Source organism: Drosophila arizonae, chromosome 4 (assembly GCF_054131065.1).
Source record: "Drosophila arizonae isolate 15081-1271.41 chromosome 4, UAZ_ARI_1.0, whole genome shotgun sequence".
Classification (NCBI taxonomy): domain Eukaryota; kingdom Metazoa; phylum Arthropoda; class Insecta; order Diptera; family Drosophilidae; genus Drosophila; species Drosophila arizonae.
Window position 1 is genome coordinate 7,807,501 of NC_142924.1, and position 13,021 is coordinate 7,820,521.

The 13,021-nt window shown below is 40.5% G+C and overlaps 2 protein-coding genes and 2 pseudogenes across 4 annotated transcripts in view; 2 read left to right on the top strand and 2 right to left on the bottom strand.

The window, feature by feature from the left end:
• Eip74EF (Ecdysone-induced protein E74) overlaps positions 1 to 554 on the top strand; it is a 56,129-nt gene extending 55,575 nt beyond the window's left edge. For both annotated transcript variants that reach the window (XM_089467471.1, XM_018006096.2), the window contains one exon: positions 1 to 554. This exon is cut by the window's left edge and continues 1,509 nt beyond it. The gene's annotated coding sequence lies outside the window, so the exon portion shown is untranslated.
• A 2,604-nt stretch (positions 555 to 3,158) lies between these two features.
• On the top strand, positions 3,159 to 9,516 carry CycT (Cyclin T). Of its 2 annotated transcripts, XM_018006085.2 has the most exons (4): positions 3,159 to 4,561; positions 4,673 to 4,718; positions 5,550 to 6,130; positions 6,212 to 9,516. In XM_018006085.2, exons 1-4 carry the CDS (start codon positions 3,991 to 3,993, stop codon positions 8,437 to 8,439), a joined length of 3,426 nt encoding a protein of 1,141 aa, XP_017861574.1. In that variant the 5' UTR covers positions 3,159 to 3,990; the 3' UTR covers positions 8,440 to 9,516. The 2 variants fall into 2 exon arrangements, with proteins under 2 accessions (XP_017861574.1, XP_089323589.1); XM_089467463.1 differs by lacking the exon at positions 4,673 to 4,718 and having other exon boundaries at positions 3,159 to 3,374.
• Positions 9,517 to 9,762: 246 nt separating this feature from the next.
• LOC108612969 (brachyurin pseudogene) lies at positions 9,763 to 11,383 on the bottom strand (annotated as a pseudogene).
• A 143-nt stretch (positions 11,384 to 11,526) lies between these two features.
• LOC108612970 (serine protease 1 pseudogene) lies at positions 11,527 to 12,435 on the bottom strand (annotated as a pseudogene).
• Positions 12,436 to 13,021: the final 586 nt, after the last annotated feature.

A 13,021-nucleotide genomic window follows, 5' to 3' on the forward strand; every position in this document is an offset into this window, starting at 1 on the left:
ATGCCTATCCCTAACTATACTTTAGTGTTACTTTACGATTCGTTTTTTTGGGGGCTCATTGTTTTTGTTGCTTATTTTATAAAAAGAGATCAAGAAAGAAATATGAAATATATTTTTAATAGTTTTAATTAGTTCTTATGTCTACATAGTTTATTTATTTAAGTCTTTCTTTCTACTCTACACTGTATGTATATATATATATCTGTATATACATATGGTACATCTACGCTGCCCCAATATCCTAAAACAGGAGTCAACTTTCATTGTAATTATTAACTTTTAAGTTCAAAAACAAAATTTCAAAAAAAAAAAAAAACAAACAAACAAACATACAAACAACTTTTTGGTCTGAATTTTATGTCTGAAATATTTTTTTTCTAAGCACTGCCACAAACTGAAAAACAAAAACAACTCAAAAAATATATTAAAAATAGTTTCACATTTCTACAAACAAACTTGCAATGCAACAAACCAACAATACAAATCCACAATAATGTTTAAAACACTGCCCAAAAAAAAAAAAAAAAAAAAAAAAGAAAGAAAGAAAAAAATAAGTGCAATCTCTTAAATGCATACAACTAAACTAAAAGTTTAAAGGAATAGTAGAAAGATGAAGAAAGTGTAAATGTAAAAGTGTAAAAGAGTAAAACCAACTCCTAGTTCTATATATATATATTCATATATATCTCTATATATGTATATATATATATATGTATTTCTTTTATACTTATTATATAGTTTGCGTTCTCTAAGTACCTTTATTATTAACTAACTAACTATCTATCTATCTATTATTATTATTATATTATTATTATTACAAAATATAAAGAGTTTTACGTTTTTTCTTTAAATTTTGTTCAATTTAATTGAGGGATTGATTGATTGACAGATTGATTTATAAATAATAAACAGAAAACAAAAAACGAAGTGAGTTTTGCGATTTTAAACTCTGTTCATTGTAAACATTTTTTATGATTATTTTTTATTTTTTAATTATTAAAATAAAAATTATTATTTCAATATGCATGAGTTTTATTTTGATATAAAGTAGATATATATAGCAACGATCCATGATATACAAAATACAAATATTTGCAACCCGTTACAAATTTGAAATCTAAATATACCTCCCAATAAAATATATATATATATATATATATATATATATATATAAAATTATATATAATATATATATATATTCAAAGTCTATGTAGCATAGAACATATTTTAGATAAATTTAAGCCACGAAATTTCGATGTAGCTCGTTTTTTAGATGGAAAACAAAACTCAGTTTTTGAGGTTTCGAATATGGAGGGCAAGATAAAGGGAGATAGAGAGAGAAGCATATGTTTATCTAAATTCATATATACCTATTATATAGTTTAAGCAGAATAATACAATTATTAAACAGATGCTTTAAAGATGAAAACCAGTACGAGGGTGGTCTGAAAAGATACAAGTAAAAATAGAGAATCATACACAAGAAAAGAAACTGGTTAAAGGAAAATTATGATAAACTAATTGAGGATATAATTTCAGAAAGTAGAAATTTATGATTTTTTCAAAAATGCAAATATTCCAGTAATTATAGATTTTACTCCAAGTATTCCAGGTCTTCGCATTAAACAAAAAGAAAGATAAAACGTATACACTCTTTTTCATATGGGTAAATACGTATCCGTTATTGCCCACACAGGAAACTTTTCAGACTGCCCTCGAAAACCTAACAAAAAAGTAAATAAATAAATGCAACGAAGAACAGTTAGGAAATCTGTTAGATTTCAAAGAACACAGTTTTACATTTCAAAAAATAAATAGCCAACAATATTTTCTTTAAATTGCTTTTTGTTAAAAATACAATAAATTACAACGAAATAGATTTTATGATTTAGTTTATTTTTAAATAAATATATTTATTATTTTACATTTTTTACCGATCAAACGTTTGCAACCGCCAAGCTAAATATGCACTCTAAATGTATATAAACAACTTCTGGACCTCATGTTTCACTTATTAGAAATTAAACAAGAATAATTATAAAAGATGAAATTTATATATAATCGATATATATACATCTATATATATATAATGAATGAAACGCTGGATAAGACCAACTAAATATTAAAGATTTAGATTTTGAAAGAAAAACGATCTTTAGAAGAATTAAGTCAAATACTTACTTTATTGAAAAATATATTTAGTTTTAAGATCGAGCGTGTTTTGTGGATGAGTTTTGATATTTGAATGCAATAACGTTGGGAAAATAGGAAAAGTTTTGAGTAGTAGCTAGTTGAAAACGAAAGTTGAATGGATTGGAAAAGGTTTTTAGCGAATCTGTTGAAAAGTTAATATGTAGTTTATATATAGTATATTTAGCTTATCGTATATGCATCTACATCTACATATATATACATAAATGTTTAACGTTTAAGAAATTAAGTTTCAGTTTTTGTATATGCAACAGGCGATTTTCCAACGTCTGCATTTAAAAATCAGCAAATGCGAGCCACAAATTAGAAATTAAATCGGAGCTGACTATACAGGTCAGATATTAATTTAATTTTAACACACAGCCGAGGAAAATTGGTAAAAGGAAATAGCATAATTATTTACTGTTATGAGAAAACGTTAGAGTTTTAAGGATTTTAGCTAAATTTTGTATATTTTAATCTACAGATTGCTATAAATATATATACACATACTTATATTATCTGTTTTATAAATAACATTAATAAATGAGACTAAAAACAACCGCATTGTATTTAAATCTTATGAAGAAACATTTTGGAAAGTTATGAAAATATAACTAAATTCGGAGTACTGTGCTGCTTGACAACAAGATCGCTGCTATGGCTCTTCAATTCAACCATGGATCAGTGAAAACAACCTCTGTTAATTGCAAAAGTTCCTGGTTTTGACTAGACGCTCTCTGCTTTATACTATTTTTATAATTCACCAAAACGAATAATTAATTTAATATGCTAAACGAATAAATATGACTATAATACGCCCCCCAAATTAATCAATAATTCTATATTTTTTACTGCGTAATATATGCATATCAGCCTTGCACTTAACATTGCATATCGATAGTGAAAATATCGTACAGCCAAATTCGCGCATCGTGGTATGTTGGCATACCGATGTATCATTGGTATCGATAGCGAATGCGACTGCGACGGCCATACTGTAAATACATATACACATACATACATTTTTTTCTTTTTGTGTCATTGTGCGTTCCAAAAGCAAAATCACATTTTTGCGATGCATTTGCATTGCAAATTATAGAACAAAAATGAGGTGTTTTTGTGTGGCGAAAAGGCAATAACAACAATGATAACAATGAATTGATGTATATAAGTTGCATAACGTACGTTCGTCGTCGGGCTCCGTCTATGTATATGTCCCTCGTTGAGCAGTCGCAATTTCCAGAAAACACATATACACTCGTGCACACACATATACACACTCACATACACACACACACATGCTCGTAAAACGCCATCAAAACAGCAGAAAAAACAGAAAAGCAGTTTTCGAATGGCGTAAAAAGTGTGAAAAAGCAAAACAAATCGAAATCAAGTGTGCGTTTTGCTTTAACTTTCATAGCAAATGTGTTGTGACAGCCACAAAAGACGCGCAGCATTAGCAGCAGCAGCAGCAGTAGCAGCCGTAGCAGCAGCGCAGCGAGCGTCAGTCACCTTTCCCTCCTACAGTAGTAGTATATTACCAATACAAGCGCATCTGGCACAGCCGACAAAGAAAAAAGAGACTCTGCTTGTGCCTCTGCTGGGTTTTCTTCTTCTTATTAATCGTACAGTTCCTACGTCGACGACAACAACATTTGACTCAGCTGCCAAGCCGAAACAACTACAGAAGAAATCAAATCGAATTGCTATAAAACTGTGCGTTCTCTTGCATGTGAAATTAACAAAACAAGAAGAAGACGTTGTTAACGCGTGTGTGGGTATTCGTACGCGAGAGCCATGAGTCTACTGGCAACGCCCGCGGGCGCACCAAGCAACGCTGCTGCGTCAGCCTCGACCTCAGCCGCATCCGCTCTCTCAACCTCAACGGGCAATAACAATCTGCCCTTTGAAAAGGACAAGATCTGGTACTTCACCAATGAGCAGCTGAGCAATTCGCCCAGTCGTCGATGCGGCATCAAGAGCGACGATGAGTTGCACTACAGACAGATGACCGCCTATCTGATACAGGAGATGGGTCAGCGTCTGCAGGTGTCGCAGCTATGCATCAATACTGCAATCGTTTATATGCATCGCTTCTATGCGTTCCATTCATTCACACATTTCCATCGCAATTCCATGGCATCGGCCAGCCTGTTTCTGGCCGCCAAGGTGGAGGAGCAGCCGCGCAAGCTGGAGCATGTGATAAGGGCGGCCAACAAGTGCCTACCACAGACAACCGAACAGACCTATGCAGATCTCGCTCAGGAGCTCGTCTTCAATGAGAACGTACTGCTGCAGACGCTCGGCTTCAATGTGGCCATCGATCACCCGCATACCCATGTGGTGCGCACCTGCCAGCTGGTCAAAGGTAGGCACAATGCTCTAAACCCAATACCAATTCCAATACCAATGTCAAATGCCATTGGATGCCCGATGATTAGAGCAATTGTGATTTTGTTAACACTGTAATATATTTTAGCATGCAAGGATCTGGCGCAAACCTCCTACTTCTTGGCCTCAAACAGGTATGGCTAACACCAGCTAATAGTATCCATATCAACTGGGATACTAGCTGGCATATAATAGATCTGCGATGCTGTGTGTGTGTGTGTGGGTCTATATGTATATGTATGTGCACGTTGTGCGCAGGCAACTAGGACACAATAGAGTCAACAAATCATGTAGCTGCTCACTCTGTGGGCATCCCTCTTTGCCCGCTGCTTACCTGAGTGTGCGTTAAGGTCATTAAATGCTCTACCTTAAGTCCCTTTATACTGCAAAGGATTTGGGCCATTTATAGCAGATTTGCTAACAGGCTTCTAATTTTGTAAAGTCCTTTGCCTAACAGGAAAACCACAATGTCATTATAGAAATACCTGTGTCTGAAGTTCTTGCATGGAATGAAAATATAATTAGTCTCTCAGGCATAAGTAATGTTATGTTGCCCTGATTTCGAAGCCATCATATGCATTGTCTGTTCATATTATATTATTTATTGGCTTTTTATTGTCCCAAAAACGTTTTAATGTATTCTAAACCTGTAAAGGTTTCTTTGTGCTTTGGGCACTAGCAGATTTATAAAATAATATGTTTATCATTACGTTAATCCTTTAGTACCATAATTTTGCTCTAAGAATCCGCAGACAGTATCAAAAAGCAATCAAAGCAACATTTATGCGCTTATATATACATATACACGCGCACACAAATATATATGTATACGTTAGATATTAAGACTCAATATATAACATTACTTGGATATATATCATACATATATAGTATATACTCCGCATTTAACAATTACTAAAGTCTTAATTCTTGTGGTGGCTTCGGCTGCTGCTCCTTTTGGTGATTAGCCTACATCTGACCTCGATGTGCCTGCAATATCGACCCACTGTGGTCGCCTGCTTCTGCATTTATTTGGCCTGCAAATGGTCGCGCTGGGAGATACCGCAGTCGACCGAGGGCAAGCACTGGTTCTACTATGTGGACAAGAGCGTATCGCTGGAGCTGCTCAAGCAGCTGACCGACGAGTTCATAGCCATTTACGAGAAGAGTCCCGCACGACTCAAATCGAAGCTCAACTCAATAAAGGCCATTGCACAGGGCGCCAGCAATCGTACGGCCACTGGCAGCAGCAAGGACAACAAGCCGAAGGAAGACTGGAAGCTGAGCGAGATGATGAAGGGCTATCACTCGAATATCACAGCACCGCCAGAGCTGATGAATGGCAACGATAGTCGTGATTCATCGCAATCGGCGCTGCTGCCACCACCGGCCATGGTGCCATCGCAGCAGCGACGCAGCGATGGCAGTCATCAGCGGTCGTCGTCGGTGGGCGGTGCCCCAGGTAATTCGTCCTCTACTACCTCCTCGTCTTCATCGAATCACAAGTTGCCAAATTATCCAGGCGCACTGCCGCCCGAGGCACATGGAGGTGAGTATCGCAGAGATTCAGCCTGCAGCAGCAACGTCATATTATGTGCTCTCTAATCTCATGCTCTTATCTGTTATGTAGATCACAAATCGAAGCAACCCGGCTACAGCAGTCGTGCGCCCTCTGGTCATCAGTCGAGCTCGTCGTCGTCGGCGCAGCGCAGCAGCAGCAGCAGCAACACCTCCACAAACAGCAGCCAACGCAGCTCCTCGAGTCAGCCATCTGGTCGACCACCCATGCCCATGGACTATCACAAATCATCGCGTGGCATGCCACCCGTTGGCATGCAGACGCATGGTGGTCACAAGATGTCCACAAGTTCCAAACCCCAGCAGCCACCGCCTCCGCTCCTAGACAGTCGTGGCAACACCAGCAGCAGCAACAGTTCATCATCCGCCTCCAATGCGTCAGCAGCAGCCAAAGATGCCAGCAAGTCGTCGTCGTCGTCGGGCGGCAGCAGCAGCAACAGCAGCAAAATGTATCCTAATGCGCCGCCGTCCTACAGCAGCAGTGGACCCAACAGTAATCCGCTGATGTCTCGTGGCGGCTACCCAGCGCCGCCTGCTGGCTATGGCTCGCACGGCTCGCATCGCAATAAATCCGTCTCGTCATCAAGCTCATCGTCATCCGTCCACAGCATGCCGCCTTACGAGCAGCAGCTGCCCTATGGCCAGAGCCAGGCAGTGCCCAGCTACAATCATATGCCGCAGCAGCAGCAGCAGCAGCAGTCGCAGTCGCAGCCTCCGCTGGAGTCGCAACAGCTCGGCAAGAACAATTCTCTCTTCAGTCCGGAGTGGAGCGAGATCAAGAAGGAGCCCCAATTCAATGGGCTGTTGCCACCGCCTCCGCCAGGACCTGGCCACGACAGCCTGGGCTATAAACTGAACAATCATACGCGGGATCGGGATAGCCCCAAGAAGGATCGTTTGACACCTACCAAAAAGGACAAGCATCGCAACACGTTGCCACACGGCAGTGGATCATCGGGAAGTAGCAGCACCACCACCAGCACTAGTAGCAGCAGCAGCTCGACTAAGCCCATGCTGCCGCCGCACAAGAAGAGCCACGGCGAGCTGCTGGCTAACGATTCGAGTCGTGACATGGGCAGCTTGAAGCGTGCCAATGAAATCTCTGGCAGTCAATACGGCATCAGCAAGCTGGACGATCATGATGCGGGCAGCATGCCGCGTGACAAAGTGCGCAAGCTGGACAACAGCATTGGACTGCCGGGCTATTCAAACTACTCTGAGGACACCAAGCATGCTCCGCTGTCCATGTCGAACGGTGGCATTGAGACGACGCCTGATTTGGTGCGCACACTGCTCAAGGAGAGCCTCTGCACAACAAATGGCTCGCTGCTGAAACCTGATGCATTGACCATGCCTGGCCTGAAGCCGCCGGCGGAACTGTTGGAACCGATGCCGCCAACAACCCAACAGCAAATTAAGAAGGAATCGCTGAGTGCACCGACAAATCTCTTGGGCAACAGCTTGGCAGCAGCGCCTGCCATGGAAGTGGATGCTTTGACCAAACTGGGCGAAGGCAAGGATGTAGAGAGTGCTGGAAAGTCAGAGAAGAAGAAGAAGAAGGACAAACACAAACATAAGGAGAAGGACAAGTCGAAGGACAAGCCCGATAAGGAGGAGCGTAAGAAACACAAAAAGGACAAGCAGAAGGAGCGGAGCAGCAAGGACACGTCCATGGACTCACTCAAGCTGGTCATCAAGACCGCCGCCAATCCCAATGGCAGTCTGCAAGTGGGCGCCGCTGCACCGCTCAAACTGAAGATCAGCAAGAACAAGGTGGAGCCCAACAACTATTCTACCGGAGGTGGACTGATGCCAATGTCATCAGCTTCTGGCTTTGGCATTGCTCCGCCGGTGCAGGGGATCACGACTACAGCTGGCCAGCCGATGGGTGTCCCAGGCTATGGCTATACCTCATCGAACAGCACCAACAGCAGCGCCAGCAGTGGAGGCGGTGGCAGCAGCGGCAAAAAGAAGCACAGCGACCGGGATCGGGATAAGGAAAGCAAGAAGAGCAAAACTCAAGACTATGCCAAGTATAATGGAGTCTCTGGCGGCGTGGGTGGTGGCGTCTATGCGCCTCTAGGCGGTGCTGGCGCCGCGTCCAATTCGCAGGCCGCCGTTGCCAGTCTGCTTGGCCTGCCACCCAATATGACGACCGCGTCGTCGAATGCCAATTTGAGCTCCAATGCTGCCGTCTCCTCCGCATCCATGGCGATGGCGCCCGCAGGTGTGTCCACTGGCATTGCCCCGACCGCTCTGCCCATTTACAACAAGAAGTAGTCGTAGTCAAAGTAGTCTATAACCCCTATAACCGCCACCCACATAACTTTATATTCTTTGGAAGCCCAAACACTTTACCCTCGATATAGTTTATATGTAATGTAATACGGTAGAGTTGGCTAAGTTATTAATTGAACTATATTTTAGTTAAGCCCAGAACCCACAACTGAATCGCAAACGCAATCGCAATCGCAATTGCAGCCGGAATCTATTCGGTTCGTTGTGTTCAACACAGAATGATAATCAACAAAATGAAAAACTCGGAAGACAGCAAAACTTCAAGAAAACAAAAATTATAATTATAATAATAATAATAAGAAAAGGAAACGTCTGTACAGCATTAATTAATTTTTAATTATTACACACACACGCATACATACATATAATACACACACACATGTAATTGTAAAAAAAAGAGGTAAATCCTTCGATTGCAAATAAAGCGTGAGCACGGCCGTTTAGTCTATAAGTTAGTAAATCAAATACCCATACATAAGCATAAATACACACACACTTGCACTCACACACATACACAAATATATTTATATATATTTAACTGTTGTATATAGCCACAAGAGAAATACCTTCCGCTTAGCTAAAAACAAATAATAATACGGCCCCAACTAATGCAAATAAAATGCAAGCAAGCAAAAAAAACAGAATATTTGAATCGAACATTTTGTGAGAAATAATTTGTGTAATGTCGAGAGCCGCGCACTTTAATTATAAATTAAAGAGCAAAGCCAAATGATGAAAACCAATTTAGAAATCACAAACAAAAACAGTTATAAGAAAAAAAAAAACTACATAGCATATTAAATAAATACCCACACAGACACACACACCTAAATTATTTGACTTAAATAATAGTATATATATACACATATATATAAAAGAAAAACAAAAGTGAATGCCGTTAAAAATTGTGTGAAATTAATTTTTAGTTAGCCAAGTTTTTCGTTTTTTATTATTATTATTTCTATTTTTTACAACAATGAATTCGTTTAAATTTTAATTTTACAACAAACAAAAAATAGCAGCTAAAGAATAAAAAAAAATTGATAAAATGTCGACATAGCTTTGTGTTGTTTTTAATTTAAAAATTAAATAGCATTATAACGAATATGAATAAAACAAAATACAATTGTTGTGCAACACGAAAGAAACAAAAACAAAAAGCTATGCAAATTATATGAAATTAAGCAAAAAGATTAATGATAAATGATTAAAGAAATACATATATCAAAAACACGATCATAAATTATGTAATTTTCGACTAGAAAACAAATTTAATCAAACGTTGCGCGTTTTTTCAGAAAAACAAAAAAAAAAACTATTCGATTTCTAATTGTAATTGCATTAAGCTAATTAAAAAATCGTAAGAAAGTTAAAGAAGAAGATCGTATAGCTATATACTAACTAAACACACATACAATATATATACATATACATATTCATATTTGGAAAATACGAAAAATGTTGAGTTACAAGAAAATTTCAAAGAAAAACAAAGCAAAAAACATAAATATTGCTAATGCTAAACACACAAAAACAACAACAAAAGCAGCATTAGATATGTTAAAAAAAACACGTAATTCTATTTCTTAGTTTTTCCCCCCCTACTCTACTTTTTAAGTTTTTGTACATAGTTGAAAAACAGAAAAAAAAAAAAAAAAAAAAAACGGAAAATGACATTTCGAAAAAGTTGCCCGGAAATTCGTGAAAAGTTTCATTGGAAGCCTTTCTGCTATGCTTCGAAGATGAATTACTTTCCTTTCGACTTTTACGCACGTTTCGAAGTTTCGAATAAAAATTTCAAAAAACCCAAAAGAACAATAAAAAAATTGGAAACATAAAATAAAAACCAAAAAAAAAAAAAAAAAAAAACAAAATACAAAAAGTTTGTTTTGAATATCTTTTTCTCTATTTGTAAGCTATTTCAATTGTTTATGTGCTGCCCAATCCAATCGAGGTAACTCGTGACACGCGTGAAGATAGTCGGGAAGCCGATCTCACAGTCCCTGGCGAGGCCAAAGGAGGTGATTCCGATCAGATAGTTGTTGTTGTCCTCCTTGTAGATCAGCGGGCCACCGGAGTCGCCCTGGCAGGTGGACTTGCCGCTGCTGGTGCTCATGCAGATCATCTTCTCGGAGAGCGAGCCGCCCCAGTAGAGCTTGCAGCGTGCCTGTGGCATCACGGGCATTGCCACAAAGCGCAGCGTGGACGACGTCGAGTTGGCGCTATCGCTGTACCTGCCCCAGCCGGAGGCATAGGCCGTCATCTGCTCATAGCTGGAGTAGCTGCCGTTCGATCCTCTGGGCAGCTCAGCCGCCCTCACGCGATCCGTGAACTCCACCGCCAGAGGCAGCTGCACCAGCGCAATGTCATTGGCCACCGTGCTGACCGTCCAGTTGGCATGCACGATCATGTGCGACTTGTGCACCTGATAGCGCAGCTGCCCTGGCTCCAGCTCATTCGTTATGTTGAGTGCACCCAGGTACGCAGTAGCATTCACTGCCCCATCCAGGCAGTGGGCTGCCGTCAATATCCAGCGATGGCTGATCAAGGTGCCGCCGCACCAGGTGCTGCTGTTGCCAAACGAAACGTTGAAGCCCACCTGGTATGGAAATTGGCCAACTGCAGCGTGCTCTCCGTTCGTAATCCGATTGCTCACCGTAAACAAGTCCACCTGAGCCAGAGAGACTGCTAAGAATATTATTAAAGCAATTAACTTCATCATTCAAACTCAATTAAGTTATTAATAACAATGTCTTTGATTATGCTGTTTTTATAGAAAGCTACGTCGCAATAAGCTCAAGTATCGCATTAACAATCAACCCTTAAAAGTTGAGAGCCTGATAACAATCACACATCTATATAGTCTATATAGACTAATATGTATATCTATATATACAGAGTTTATAGAGTTAATAGACTTTCTATAAATTCATATGTATTCAATTTGCAGCGCCTCTCTATAAACACCAAACGTTGATTAGCAATAGATATGTATATACCTATATCTCTAATCCTCCATATATGCATACGATTAGGGTTATAACTTCCAAAGCATTAGACTCTTAAATATTTTTACATTTTTTAAAGCACTAGTCAGATTGTCATTTATTTTAAGTATGAATTCAAGCCGGAGAAGTTGGAGAAGTCTATTTGTTGACCACGCCACTGTGATCCTCGATCCAGTCCAGGTAGGAGGTGATTCTGGTGAAGACAGCTGGGAAGTTCTTCTCGCAGCCCAGAGACAGACCGAAGGAGGTGGCACCGATCAGATAGCTGATGTCGCCTTCCTTGTGAACCAGCGGACCGCCAGAGTCACCCTGGCAGGTGGACTTGCCGCCCTTGGTGCTCATGCAGATGACGTTGTCGTTGATGAGGGTGAACCAGTATTTTTTGCACCTCTCGGCACTCATGATTGGCTGCTCCACGTAGCGCAGCACGGGCGAGACAGCGTTCGACTTGTCGCTGTCCAGACCCCAGCCAGAGGCGATGGCCAACTCATCAGCATAGGTGGAGTAGCGGCCGTCCTTCTTGGGCAGCGTGACGGCTCTGACGCGATCGTTGAACTCCAGCTCAGCGGGCAGCTTGATCAGGGAGATGTCGTTGACAACCAGATCGGGATCCCAGTGCTCGTGCACAATGATGCCGCTCTTCTCCACATGGATGCGGTGCTGTCCGGGCTCCTCCTCCTTGATCTTGGTGGCGCCCACATAGACGGTCACCGAATCAGCAGAGTCTGTGCAATGGGCAGCGGTCAAGATCCAGCGTTTGGAGATCACGGAGCCACCGCACCAGGCAGCAGAGTCACCAATAGCAATGCTCAATCCCACCTGGTAGGGGAACTGACCCACACGAGCCACATCGCCATTGGTGATGCGACCCTCCATTGGGGCAGCAGCCGCGGTGGCCAAAAGAGCAGTCAATGCGATAAATAGCTTCATCATTCCTATCGGAGCTAACTTCTGATTTGGACAGAGCTGGAGCAGTTCGTTTTATAGCCACGCAATCAATGTCTTGGCACACGCTATATCTTATCACAGTATCTGCTCACACGGGGACTCTGGGTAGTTTTCTGATAAGGGCGCGTGCGCTACGTCTTCCATGATACTCATATATGAATTGTCCTGATATATGTATAGAGCAAAGAATTCTGAATTATCAAATCACTAATTAAACTGATTAGTTTCGATGATTTCAATAGAAACCCATTCAATTAAGTTGAAAGAGTTTTTTGTCTATATTTCATTATTGAATTATCTATTGAATCGTCGAGCCTTCAGCATTCAGGCTGAATGAAGAAGCTCTATATAACCCAATCTCTTATAGAAACAACAATAATAATAATTAAGTTAAAGTGTACTACTACATAGTACCACGTTCCTGTCTCAAGTACACATTCAATAAAATCGCAAAGAAAACACTTCAGACAGTGACGCTCCAATTCAACAGGAAGTGGGGGTGCTGTCTGACTATCTAACCGCAGAATCAAGCGGGTGTCCGTATAATGCTATTGCTAAACGATTTCATTAGTGTTAAAGGAAATTTCCAGTTACTTTTGGAGAAGACT

Excerpts from the sequence above, each read along its gene's own strand:
- CycT (XM_018006085.2), top strand. The coding sequence starts at position 3,991 with ATGAGTCTACTGGCAACGCCCGCGGGCGCACCAAGCAACGCTGCTGCG. Across the intron at positions 4,562-4,672 it reads CACCTGCCAGCTGGTCAAAG|CATGCAAGGATCTGGCGCAA; the intron begins GTAGGCACAATG and ends AATATATTTTAG. Across the intron at positions 6,131-6,211 it reads GCCGCCCGAGGCACATGGAG|ATCACAAATCGAAGCAACCC; the intron begins GTGAGTATCGCA and ends TCTGTTATGTAG.